Source organism: Amia ocellicauda, chromosome 2, assembly GCF_036373705.1.
Source record: "Amia ocellicauda isolate fAmiCal2 chromosome 2, fAmiCal2.hap1, whole genome shotgun sequence".
NCBI classification, from domain to species: Eukaryota; Metazoa; Chordata; class Actinopteri; order Amiiformes; family Amiidae; genus Amia; species Amia ocellicauda.
In genome coordinates, this window is record NC_089851.1 from 11,730,176 (window position 1) to 11,743,901 (window position 13,726).

Sequence of the window (13,726 nt, forward strand, 5' to 3'; positions counted from 1 at the left end):
TTAGACAAATTGTATTTATTTTTCATTTAGATTGAATAATTTATTAAAATAAAATAAGACTACTCCACTTTTTGAGGTCTAAACATACTTGGAATTTGTTTTTATTGTTAACGTTTACTTCCCTACAAGCAGGGATATAAGTGGTTTGCACTTACCTAAGCCACTAATTCAAATCCTTGTATAACATGAGAAAACAAACTAAATACCCTTAGCCAAGAAATACAGCTTTCTAATAAGTCAAAGGAGATTAGAAAAGTAAGATTAGAAAAATAAGCCTTTTGATTACCATGGCCAACATTGGTCTTGGAAGGAATGGTAATCGCAAGAATTTAAATGGGAAAACTGTTCCAGTTAAGGCTGTAAATATTTTTGAGACCTCTTTCAGAAACGGCTGTTGTAGTTTCCACTAATAAAAACTAGCAATTACAATAACATTTAATAATAAAAATAGCTTAATAAAAACTTATTTTTAGTGGTAAGCGTAGAGAGAGTGCTGTTTGTTTTAGTTGTCAGTCCCTACAAAGATCTTAGTTTTCTTTTTCTCCATATGTTATTTGCACTGAAATCTTCTTCCAGCCACATCTTTAAACCACTCAATATAAAGGGCCTCCCTTATGCACAGGCCTTCAATACCAGCTCACCCATCACATTTCATAGAAAAGGTCAATTGTGAGCAGGTGAGAAAATGCTATTCTAAGGTGTCATTGTATTTTTACCCAGGAGTGAAACAAGCTTTTCCTGAGGCTGCCAATTTGCAACTACGTCAATGTGAATTCAAGAAGAAATCGAAGACTAATATACAAGTCTGAAATGGATTTCAGGAATTATTTCTGGTTCACAAATTTCCACTTAAAGACTGTATTCGGAAATGCCCCGTTTAGGATATACAATGGGCAGAAGAGAAGCTGAGCAACACCTTGAGCTACTAAAATTACTGATTTGTTTTCATCTCTCTTCTCAATCTCTGGTATCTGAAATAAAAAGGCCGAGGATTTTAAAATCTCATCCAGGCAGAGCTGAAGGTCATTGTTCCAAATCCCCCAGTCCCCTCAAGGCAAAAGTACAAAAAAGAAGTATTCAATCTTCCTTTTCCATCTGCCTTTAGCTCAGTTTTGCATGGAGGCTCACAACCAGCTTATCAATGAGCAGAAAGTTATCTTTTCCAAGTCAAGGAGGCATACTTCTCATTAAAGTCATAATCTGCAATCTAAAATATTTTAAAGACTAGCAACTGTGGGAACCCCTAAAAAGATATTTACTGCAATCATATCTATTAAGAACACATCTGCAAGTAGCAAAAACATTGAGTAGAACAACCTAAACCTTATATGAAGCCCGATTCAATTTCATACATTCTTGCAAATCTTTGTTTGTCTGTTCTTTTTTTGGGAATTCAATTAAACTAATGGATACAACAGACAATTTCCCTCAGTCTGGCTGATTACTGCAGTCTGTACTCAGAAACATCAGTTTCAAAAACTGCTGTACAGACCTCATTTTACTTACTGCATAAGAAAACCAAATCAAGACCTGGATAATAGCTCAGCCATTAGAAATCATTTGCAAGTGTAAGATGGATTATTTTAGTCAGAACCTACCTTTGCATCGTATTTGACAGGAGTAACTGGGGTGGGCTCTGCAGGAGTCTCTATCTTCTCCTCCTCCTCTTCCTCGGCTTTCTCCTCCTCGGCCTTCTTCTCGGGCGTTACCGTGGTGATGAGATCGCCCGTGGCAATGCCCTTGGCTGTCCCGTACTGGGCAGTGCCCACCTCTGAAGCGGACATGGAATCCTTCATGAATATTTCGTGGTTTTCATTCACTGAGGCTAGATTGCAGGGAGATATTTAAACACTGAGACTAATAAGGAGGAATTAATTTTCCGGATGATGATGATGATGATGATCAATATGATGGATTCAAATCAGAAAGCAGAAATGAAACGGCACTCAATAAAAGCATTGAAATAATAAAATCATAGATTTTACAATTTCACTCAAAGTATAAAATAAATCTATATTCTCATCTCTGAAGTGTGCATTTTAATACCCATAACGTGGACTTTAGACTTCAAAAGATTCAAAGGCCACTGAATCTCATTTGTGAGCAACACAAAAGCCTTCAAATGGAGAATCTTCATTAGATATTTTACAACATACTAGGATTCTGTATATGAAAAATAGCAAAATCAACAGGGATGTTTTTTCTGTTTTAAGGGCAATGAAGCTAAGCTGTCTTTCTGGTAATCAAGAGGTGCTTTTGAGATTGTCAGAAGTGTACTTATTGTACAAAATAATGAGGTAGCAATCAAGCAGCTTAGTCTAAAAGTGGCACAATGTATCCGTTAGATTAGTCTCGCTGTTTATGACTGGCAGTGTTTTTTGGTATATTCCACTGAGCTAGAGATTAATAGATTGGATGCTATGGCAATGATTTGACTTTAATGTATTGACTTCTATGCAGGTGGTGCCCAGATTTGCCTTCCTTTCCCCTCTGCTCTGATCCACTCATCCTCTCTCACATCTTTTCCTGTCTCTCTGCTATCTCCTGGATGCACTCGCGTCATCTTAAGCTTAACCTTTCCAAATCAGATCTCTTCTTTCCCTCCTCCTCTTCAGCTTCTACTGATCTCTCCATTTCAACACCCCTGGAATCCACCACACTCACCCCCTCACCCTTGAACGCACTCTATACTACCCTCAGCACATCTCCACTCTGACACACACTTGCCCATTCTTCCTGAGCAACATATTTGTTATTTTTGTTATTCAACTATGCTCCCAATTATGTATTTTTAGAACTTCTATCATTTTACTGTACCTTCTCCCATGCCTAACCTACCCCTTAGCACAAACCATGGACATAACTATAATAATTAAAATCAAGTTCAAAATATACATAATCCCTACAAATGTACATTTCAATTACTCATGCATACAAGCCATTTTCATATCAAGGGATATATCCTATTCTTTCCTTATGTTTGTGTATGATATGTCAAACCCAGCTAGAGATGTGCGTTTAGAGGAGACACAGACATTATCGCTTTCAGCTGTTCAGGCTATATGCTGTACTGAAGTTTCAAAGGGGGATGTGGAAGGAATTCAAAAACATGTGTGAGTGGGTTCATGAGAATTACAGTATAATAGTATCTTCAGTGTACATTGATTCTGGGAATAATACAGATGCTAAATTATAAAATTGCTCTCAGCAGGGACATGGTCTAACTATAAAGCTGAAAGTTATAGCTTTTTATCCCTGGTGGTATATCTGGTTAAATTCTGAAGACAAAAACAACACTGTTGAATGTCAGACATCAATGCTGTTATTATCTGGCAAATTAGTCTTTGTCTGCCTTGAAGAATCACAATCATCTAAGCAAAATGAAGGCATTTGCATTAAAATGATCCTGTCTATAAACGTTAGAAAAGAGAAGTGATTTTCTTGTAATCAAGTCAAAACAATTTGCATCAAAAGACTCCTGGGAATAGTGTATGAAGGCAGGTATGTCCTTAATGCATCATGAAGTAGTAAAACTAGAAATAAAAACATTAGGCACCTTCAAATCATGGATTGAAAAGTCCTTCATATCCACACAGGGAAAAAAAATAAAAATAGTAATCCTTCTAAATAATCCTGCCTTTCCCAAGATTGTGAAATAAAGCACTGAAAGGGCTTTGCTTTATGGAAAGTGATCTATTCCGGTTTTCTGTAATGTGGCTTGAAAAACAAATGACATTAAGTGTGTTCTGGGAACCACTGATAAAACACTGTACTGCAGCTATAACTGGGAATTTGCCCTCCTCCAGTGATGGAGAAGGTAATAAAGAGCACAAATAAAACTGTGCCGTCCTTAAACCTGTGTGAAAGAGGGGGGATTACCAGTAATGATAATCTCCTCTGGCAGCAACTCAAATGACCAGGGATTTAAAAAAAGGATGATTTATATGTGCAACTTCATTCCGATGACTGCTTATCACGATGTATTCAAAGAGCTCACGTGCTGCACTCACCCCCGTCCAGGCTGCGTGACATGGTGTAGCGCTTGCTGGAGGAGCGCTCGAAGTAGGGAGCTGGGCGGACAATCTGAGAGCTGGCTCTGCGAGTCTGCGCTTGTGTCCGTCCGCTGTAGCGGAATTTAGATCCTAGCGTGAGGAACTTCTTTGGAGGAGCCTCGGGTGATACCAGCCTAATGGAGAGAAAACGTTCAGCAGCAGGCACTTAAGCTAAGACTTGATTATTACCAACGTAAGAGACAGTTTTTGTGTGGCTTTGTGGGACTAAAATTTTTAAAAAATGGGATAAACAAGAATACCACATCTGAATAATAGGATTTAAAATAACAGAAACAGCACAGCATTAATTAATTAATTAGTATTAGAGAGTACGACAGTAAAGTTCATCATGCAGCCTTTTACTCGACTGATAATTATTTCAATTATATTTGTATTCCTGGGCAGGATTGCAATACTTGATTTGTGTGTCCGATTTTCTAAATTTGTTTTGAATTCACAGATAACAGATGTCTAATTCATATTAAGTTACACACCAGTTGATTCCAAGATAGCTGTGATGCAGTCTGGCATGCTTTTCATAATCCTTTAGGAAGTGTTGCTGGGTATCATTTGGTGTTATCTTGCTAATTAGTTAGACTAATTTAAACAAAGATGCCTTGTTGGAGGACAAAATAAGTCTGAATTAATTAATTCAGATCAGAGCAGTCACACTATTAAACATATGCAAACAGACAATAAGATTGACCTGAAATCTGAATATGCAAAGAATCAAATTTGAACCCCTTGTAAACGGAAATGCATCGTTTACATTTTCATTATATTGACATGTCTGTCTAATGATGATATGCCTCCATGTTACAAAGTAATTAGTACTAGGTAACTAGTAACCTACCTAAAGAATGTATGGTGTTCCACACAAACTTTCCATAGTCTCTTGGCAGCCCGATGGTTTGGCAGTTTAAATCCAATAGTACTTTCAAACTGCTCGAACTAGGGAATAAACAAGAAACACAATGTTTTTATAGGTGTTTAAAAGTGTGACTCAGATTTGAAAATCCACCAGTGTAGTCTTTCGAAGTTGTAACTGAAGAATTAAAACTGCGGTCGCCGCCAGAAACAAAAATTTAACTCTGTTTAACTGATGTGTGCTTTGTACTGATTAAACTGCCTAAGTGGCTTTTTGGGGGGGAACTTCCTTTTCCCTACATATAAACTGCTAATTTTACAAAATGTTGTGTGATGGTAGCCAATACCTTTTGAGGGGATTTCATCAAAGCTAAGAGCACAGCATAAGAGGTGGCTGGGGATTTAACAAAGTATAAAAACAAAGCAGAGGCATATTCCTTGTATGTAGTTTTTGAAAGGGAGGATGTTATTGTTGAGGGAGGAAGGAAGGAAGATTAATAGCTGCCAATAGTAATGCAATAGGATATTGAACTTTGAGAGTAAGCTATTTTTCCATCTTCTTTGCTGGGTCTATGAGAGCTTTAATACTCTTTATAAACGGCAGTTTAATTCACAATAGAGGTTGCATACCCTCAACATTTCACATCTATTTTGACTGTTTTGTTAGTCTGGTGAAGGGCTTTTCAAAGTATTAATTTAATTTAGTCTGTGGGATGAATCATACTGTAGAATGAAGTGATATTTGTCACATCTTAAGAATGTACTATGAGATGGCATGAAAGGAAGTCACCTTATAGTTAAGAGTTCAACAGCAAAATTGCAATCCTACTTAATGCAAGACATGTAATGTCACAGTTTTAATTTGTCTACATAACAAATGCACGGAAGTCATTTTTCATTTCACTTTCAGGATTATCATAACCATGTCAATACTAAATCACAATTATGTAAATAGTTTTGACATATAGATAAGTGGAAAGATTAATCTACATAATACCCAACATGCTTTAATTAGCATACGCCTTACAGAATAGTTTTATTTTTAATTATTAAACACATTTATAATGTGTAAGAGTAATATCATCATCCAGATATTAAGATAAACTGCATTTGCTACTAAACTCATTAATTTAAATATTTTTAACAATGCATTGTAATCCTACCAAGCAAAAATAAAATAAAACCCATACATTTCACAGTTATTCTCAATTTGTACAGTGTTATGTTCCAATACAAAATTGTATTTGAAATAGTAATCAAATTCCAAACAATGTTCCTATAAATAATGAGAGATCTAAAGAACAAATAACAGCAATGATGTTGGCAGTATACTGGGGAATCTAAAAGTAAGTTGGTTATTATGAGCAGTATTTTCATTTTCATAACTATTATAATTTCAAAAGAATAATAGAAGTAGTTACATACAAAAAGAATATTACCACCCAACTGCTATTCACCACTTAATTTATTTCAATAAATGTTCAAGGGAAATTAATATGGTTAATAATTAGGTCTGCAACTCCACAGTAAAATCCCTTGGAAGCTTTACTACTTGCTAGGATGAATTAATGTTCCATAAACACAAAGACATCGCAACTGAGAGAGGTTAGCAATATTTATTCAACTAAATGCATGTGCAAATAGCATTGTTTCAAATGAAAAGGTCTCCCTTAAGGTACCCTATTAAACAATAGGAGTTGTTCTCCTTACTGCTGGTCATTAATGTTGCATTTCATACTACTGCACACCATCACAAACAAAACCTTTATACTTTGAAACCACAAATATATAATTTTATATTTTGCCTAAAGTCCTATATCATGTTACGATAAGTTTACAAGAAATCGACACTTAATGTTCCTTACCTCCCCTGGCCTGATTTTAATGTAGAAGTTGTTTCTTTTATATGAAATCTTGAGGACCTTAGGCCAAGCGAACCTATTTATTCTGAGTCTGTCTCTGTAGATAAGCAGCCCACTGGCACACACTCCCAGCATGATCTCCACTCCTTCTGAATCCTGCAAAACATACACACTGCTTAATATCCTGCCAGCCCTCCACATGCAACCTGTCCATTTACCTTGCAGGATTTGAAGGAATAGAAAGCAAAAAAACGAAAAACAACAAAGGATTCACATATTTATACTTTTTGAAGATGTAAGCAGTATTGAAATGTCACTTTATCATAAATGTGACATTCTGCTTCAACACAAATTTGAACCAAACATTAATTCCAGGAAACAAAAGCAGTAATACAAAAAGTAATATGAAAAAAAAAGAGAAAAGGTTAAATGTACAGCAACCAAGAGTTGAATTCCATTAAATTAAAACACATGGGGACAAGTTCTTGGGGAAGGGGGTGCGGGGGAGGGGATAGAAACCAAAACCAAAAACTTCATATTTTTAAAATTGAGTTCACTGGAGTATCAACACAGATGTCTCGCCTCTGCCAAAAATTAGCAGCTCTAGGCATTATTTCGACTATATTTACAGTTAATTCTGTCATTCTATCAAGAAGAAATAAGTTTTGGAGACGAGGAAAAATAAAATCACAGCAGGGCAGAACATTTTCCTACACCTTAGGAATTAATAATCATAGTCACAGAACCGTTGCCACTGATGCAAATGTCAATTTCTGCCATTTTCTAAAGAAAGCTTCTCAGACGCACATCTGCAGCTTCAAAACACTTCTCAATACTGGCAGATTGTTAAATATAGCACCTGCTTTCATCAAATAAATACGAAAACCATTCAGGGCAGTGGTAATACTCTGTGAACACTCAGATATTTACTGCCCTGAAGTGTTGTTGCTTTGATGACCTCATTGCATTTCTAAACAGTTACAAAGCTAAATTATTTCACTATAAAATCTGAATCAGACTGCTGTAGGTATTCAGAATTAGCTGTGTACATGACTATATTTAAAGGCTATAAAGAAAACATGAGTGAAAGTGTATAGAATTTAGAAACCTTTGCCACATGATCATCTAGCATAAATGGTAAGCCAGAATCACATTGAAGTGTACTGTCAGTGTCTATGCAGTTTCTATTTTGCTTTGCAGGGCTATCTGATTATTCCTCTCTGTTTAACTGCAGTGAAGTTCGATGTGAAAAGCTGCTGTCAATTCCCATCCCCAGCATGGCCCAGAAATGCACATTACCATTCAGATCTGGTGACTGGGCAGAGCAGGGAAATGAAGTCTGCCTCAAGCTCTTCAAAGCAGGCGGTGTGAGCCTGTATGGTTTGTATGGGCGCACACTCACCCTCAAACCATCCATATCCAGCAGTGCAGTAATGGGTTTTCATTGAATAAAAACAGCAAGCCACAATTTCCTAATACTGTTTTTGCAGTTTCTCAGCCTCAGGGGTAATGATGAGGTCTAGATCTAAGGTCATGCAGAAGATAACACACAGACACACACACACACATATATGTGTGTTTGTAAAATGTAGTCTTACCTCAGGATTAGTTGGAGTCAAGCACTCAAAGATGCTTCCTATTAACTAGGCCATTTAATAAAAAAGAAAAGACAAGTGCTCATCTGACCAAATAGCAGTACATTTGCTTATTGATCATTAATTTCCAGGCAATCACTATAATGTACCATCACATTCTCTTCAACTGTCATCTGCTAAATATCTTTGGTGGATGAGCATCTTACTTGAAGTCATGGCCTTTGCATTTGGAAATCAAAACTAGCTTTTTTTTTCAGATTTTCATTACAAAAAGTGAATTAGGCTTCATTATTGTAACTGGAGTTACAATAACTTAATCTCTTACATAATATTACCTACAAAGTGTGCAAACTACTTATGGTAGTTGATTTATCCCTATGGTAAATATAGGACATGATGGTTTAAATGCAAAATGCAAAGAAATGTATCAAAATGCCATCAAAGCTGATGAATCTACCTAAAAGTCTATTACTCTGTAAAAAGTAGAAACTTGGTTAAATGTTGTAAGAGTCTTTCAAAAGTTAGCTCATTAGTGAATGAATGGTTGCCTGGGTTCCAACAAATTCTCCCTCCAGGTACTATTTTGTTACTAGTGACATTTTGAGAAGGACTGAGTCAAATGCGGTTCTACAGGCTTTAGTCTTCGATTGCTTAGTCATAACACCGAATCATTGCTCGTCATTCTGTAGGTTTCAAAACACCTTTGTTGGTTACCTTAGCATGATGGAGGTCTACTCCATACATGGACAGCTTTTTGGCATTCTCCAGAAAATGCATCTCTGCTTCAGCAGGCGTCATTCCCCTGGCATATGTAGAAGAACATAAATAAGAGCTTAATTAGTATTCGGCTCACTCGCTTATGCTGCAGCCAAGCCTATAAAATGTATTTTGTTGCAATTTGTTGGATGTAGTTAGCAAAGAAAAGAAACCTCCACAGCACTGTAGTCACCAGTTGATGGGAACAAGCTTTAAGTAAAAATGTTTAAACACAGAAGTTTACTGGATAATTCAGAACAACATTTGACTGAATTTCTTAAAGGGGGGGTAGCATTACTCCCAATGTATTATTGAAGAGATGCAAAAAATATAGTAGCTCATTTGTGTATACGGTTATTTGCTTATTTTAATAAAACATAGGTTTCATATGACAACTATGACCTTCTCATTATTTGAAGGACTGTACATAAACAAGTGAGTCCTAAGTGACAGATGCTCTGGTGTTGCTACTGCAACACCGTTAATATAAAGGAAGAAAAAAAAAAAACGCAATTTTCCAAGGCTGTACATACATTTGCATATCAAATGAACACATTTACATATGCTCACGTTTCTGAGTACCAATAGGCTATATTTCCCATGAGTTATTCAGCTGAAGCAAGTTTTCACACATATCAATTGGCAATCACCATTATTATAAAATGAAAAACTGATTAATTGTGACAAGGACGATAATTATCCATCACCCTCATTTTTCAGAAGTAAAAGAAATAAAGCTTTCATTCTTTCAAGAAAATCTTTCAAGATCTGCATCATTAAAAACACCTTCCTTGTTAAGACGCTGCATAAAATTAAACAAACAGGTTGCTTCATACCTTTTGTATTGGCCTTTTTACAAATATAAATTGCATCATGACAGCTTTCTTTTTCCAGTCTGTTGAGACAGATCTCTGCTTTTAAATGGATTAGCCTTGGCAGTATCTCAGTATTATTCTTTCACATGTTCTAATGTGAGCACCACAACATATTCTTTACATAATCCAACAGAATGAAATGGGACTCACTTGTAGTTTTTGTGCAGATCCATTACTTTTTCCTCTAGCTCCTTGGTCTGGTTGGGAGCGAAGCGGAACTCGCTCACGTAGTCCGTCCCATACTCCTCTGGGTCATAGTCTCCCAGCTCTGATTGGACCGTGTATGAGCCCAGAAGAGTGTGTGTGGCAAAGGAGCAAGGAAGGCGCCCTGAAACCACATCATCCCTCAACTGCAAGCAGAGGTAATACCTGAAAAGGGAAAACGTTTATGAAGTGATGGACAAGCTGTTTATATCTTGCTTATTTAAGGTGTGCTTGGGGGGGGGGGGGGGAAGTGACCAACAATATGTGGACAAATATATTTAGTATATATAATATTAGTCTACATAATATGACAGTGTTCAAATGCAGTACAAAATTCAACCAGAACAAAAAAAAGTTATATTAATTTGATTCAGATTGTGGCAGCTTTCGTGTTTGTTGTACCATGGCTCTCTTGAGGAAGTATTACCTGGTGATATCTTCAGAAAGCTGAGAAGGGTCAGGAGGGTAAAACTTAACATTGAATGCAAAATTCCAAGCACCACCTGAAAGACAAGAACACAACTTTAAACTTGCAGAGATCTTAGGGGGACAGCAAGACTATGAATATAATTCCATTAGGAGCTGAATGGACAATAGTCTCACTAACAGAATGCAAGTAGAAACCCTGTACTGAACCCATTCATTTAGAGATACAGGTTTGCCTCAATCTTATTAATAGTTCGATGTAAAATCATCTTTATTATTATTATTTTTTTTTTAGTACTTTCATTGTTTAGTTTAAGGCAAATGGTAACAATTAAATGAATGTAAATCGTCTAAATTGAAACAAGCTTCAGTTGAAAACAACGAAAGATTTGATGTATGTAAGAGGTTCATTTATTCTATAAAAGCAATATTGAATAACTGTGGCCTTAGAATCTGAAGGTAGTATCAGGGAATTTAAATGAAAGTAAAGTTTCTTCAGTACAAAAGTGAACATACGTAACACTTTGAAGATAAGAATATGCAGAACAGTTTTTGTAGTCTTTATTTTTTCCTCTTTTCAGACTTGCGCCTATTAAATCATACAGCTCTGGAAATAATTAAGAGACCATATAACACTGATTTCTGAACTTGGAGTGGTCTAAATTATTTCCAGAGCTGTATATTATTGTATCCAATATTTCAATATTGCCTTTAGGGCAATATGTGATTAATATTCAAATGTATAGACATTTTCATTTTATCAGTCTGTTCAATCATATATATATATATATTTTTACAACTTAAGTAAATTAAAAAGTGATATTCTTTTTTTGTGATGTGAAACTTGTATTGCAGTGTTTTAACTTCTCAAGGTTGGGGCACTGTCAAGTAATTCATATTTATGGAAATACTTGGAAAATATAATTCAAATAAACTTACTTCGTATCTGTTTCTTTATTTCCTTGGCAGGGTCCAACCAATTCTTGGAAAATAAAAAATAGATACATAAAACATTAACATACTCCATAAACCACATTTTAAAATAGTAAATAAGATATTTAAATTAAAAGTAAAGCATTTCTTCACAAAAACATGAAATATTTTATATGGTAGAAATACTTTTCCAAATCTCATATGTACCAGAAACATCATGATTTGTGGTTTTCCATCTAGGGCCTGCACAGGAAACATGACAGACACAATACAACCCTGTCCGGTCTTATAGCATTACGGTCTCTGACGTACAGGTGTTTTGAAAGCAAAGAAATGCCAAATGTGCAATTGAGTTTCTTACAACTATCAAGGGTTGTGCTTGTTGTTAACTCCACATCCAATACTGTAATTATAAACTTAAAGTATGCATTACACAACAGATACCCGAGATAAAAAGGTTTCTCTCATAAAGAGTACATTCCAGTCATTTAGGTTCAGCAAACCACCTTAACAATTCTTCAGTCTATTAAACATCCCATGCAGTTGTATATTGTTTTTCTTCCAAAAAAGATTCAATTACATATATAACATGTAACATACTACACACCTTTTGGTTCTCCATGTCTCGGAATGTCATACCAAAGTAGTCCTTTTCTAGAAGGTTTAGTTGATCACAGACCTTGTCAAAAAGCACCTGGCCCTTGGAACGTTTCTGTAAGATAAAAACAAAATATAGATATGAACACAGAGGGAGAAACAGAAAACATAACAAGGTATCTAGGAGGAAACTTAATCAAATTTCCCTCCTGCTTCAGTCCACTCAACCTTAGTTGCTAAAATGAGGTATTGATCAGTAGCAAAATAAAGTATTATGTGCTATTTTGCAGAATGTATGTTTTGTTGTAGCATGTTGAGGGCTAAAAATGTCACTGGACATGAAACCTAACCAGTGGCCTTCTGTTTGGATGTGCAGCAGCCTTGGTAAAACATGTATAGTGCAATAAGATCTAGCGTAATGCCAGTTTAAATTCTCCAGGAGACGGATTTCAAATGTTTAATAGGGGTATTCAGCATTCATACTTGAATATAAATACTGCACATTTCACTAATAACCCAGAGAATTAGGCCTATACTTCAAAGCATACAAAAGGTCTACTTCACATATCTGTAACCTGTGCTAAGTGTAACTCTAATGAGAGTAAACAACTAGCTGAGCATCAGTTCTCTTTCTTTCTTGAGTAACATGCAGCTGGGACAATTTAGCAGTCCTTTGAAGTCTTCTAAATGCCAGAACCAGCCTGCAGGCTGTGAGCCCTTAAAATACCATACTGGCACAGTGACATTTACTGTAGGAGCCATATAGAAATAAACAACAAGCAGGACAAAAGCCCTTGCTGTACTGTCACACTGCAGAACGTCAATCTCTCTGGCCTGAAACCACCTTCAAAAGTGTTCACAAATCTGGAATACGAATACTGATCCATCTACAACAGGATTGTCCCCACTAACCAATGCACACTAGAATATCTGGAATTACCTAAATGTAGAATCAGCAACAATTCATTTAAAAAGGCAAACCAGTACAACTAATGTACACTTACAGCTAATTACATTATCGTTTTTGATCAACTGGAGGTCGACTGCTCCAGTGCCGAGTCTACCGAGGGCTTCCAGCTGAACCATTTATCCATTCTCATATCATGGATTTAATCCATGAAACACATTATTATTTGACGCTCTTCCAACATGTGCAAGAGTAGTGGATCTGCTATTTTAAGGCTGTAGAAATGCAAAGTTATATTATACAATTGTTAATTAGGAGATATTTAATGTATGGACACCCTAAGGATATATATTATTAAGCTCCTTATCATTTATAATTATTTGGTGCTACATCAAAATAGCATTGACCTCATTCTGGGAATACACCAAGTACCTTCATTGCCCCTTTGGGGAGATGACCAGAGTCCTGAGCTACTTTTTCTAAGGCAAGACCTCAGTGCATTATCTGAGGGAATGCTGGACCATCCTGAGATGATGGGCCACAAGAGTCAGTATTATAGACCTCAACATGCAGTCGCTTTCAGCTAAACACAATGACATGAAAATGTTATTTGCGAATTGCCTCTGTGGGCACATATGCACACACACACATA

At 36.1% G+C, this 13,726-nt stretch overlaps 1 protein-coding gene across 22 annotated transcripts in view; it reads right to left on the reverse strand.

Annotated features, from left to right (window-relative positions):
- Positions 1–13,726, reverse strand: part of epb41l3a (erythrocyte membrane protein band 4.1-like 3a) — a 91,498-nt gene that overhangs the window by 18,661 nt on the left and 59,111 nt on the right. For 19 of the 22 annotated variants that reach the window (XM_066718501.1, XM_066718511.1, XM_066718602.1 and 16 more), the window contains 9 exons: positions 12,178–12,282; positions 11,577–11,619; positions 10,639–10,714; positions 10,158–10,376; positions 9,091–9,178; positions 6,785–6,937; positions 4,906–5,003; positions 4,011–4,186; positions 1,599–1,825 (listed from right to left, as the gene is read on the reverse strand). In XM_066718501.1, the coding sequence (XP_066574598.1) occupies positions 1,599–1,825; positions 4,011–4,186; positions 4,906–5,003; positions 6,785–6,937; positions 9,091–9,178; positions 10,158–10,376; positions 10,639–10,714; positions 11,577–11,619; positions 12,178–12,282 (1,185 nt within the window). The remainder of the gene's footprint in view (positions 1–1,598; positions 1,826–4,010; positions 4,187–4,905; positions 5,004–6,784; positions 6,938–9,090; positions 9,179–10,157; positions 10,377–10,638; positions 10,715–11,576; positions 11,620–12,177; positions 12,283–13,726) is intronic. The other 3 variants (XM_066718611.1, XM_066718587.1, XM_066718528.1) reach the window with 1 other exon arrangement.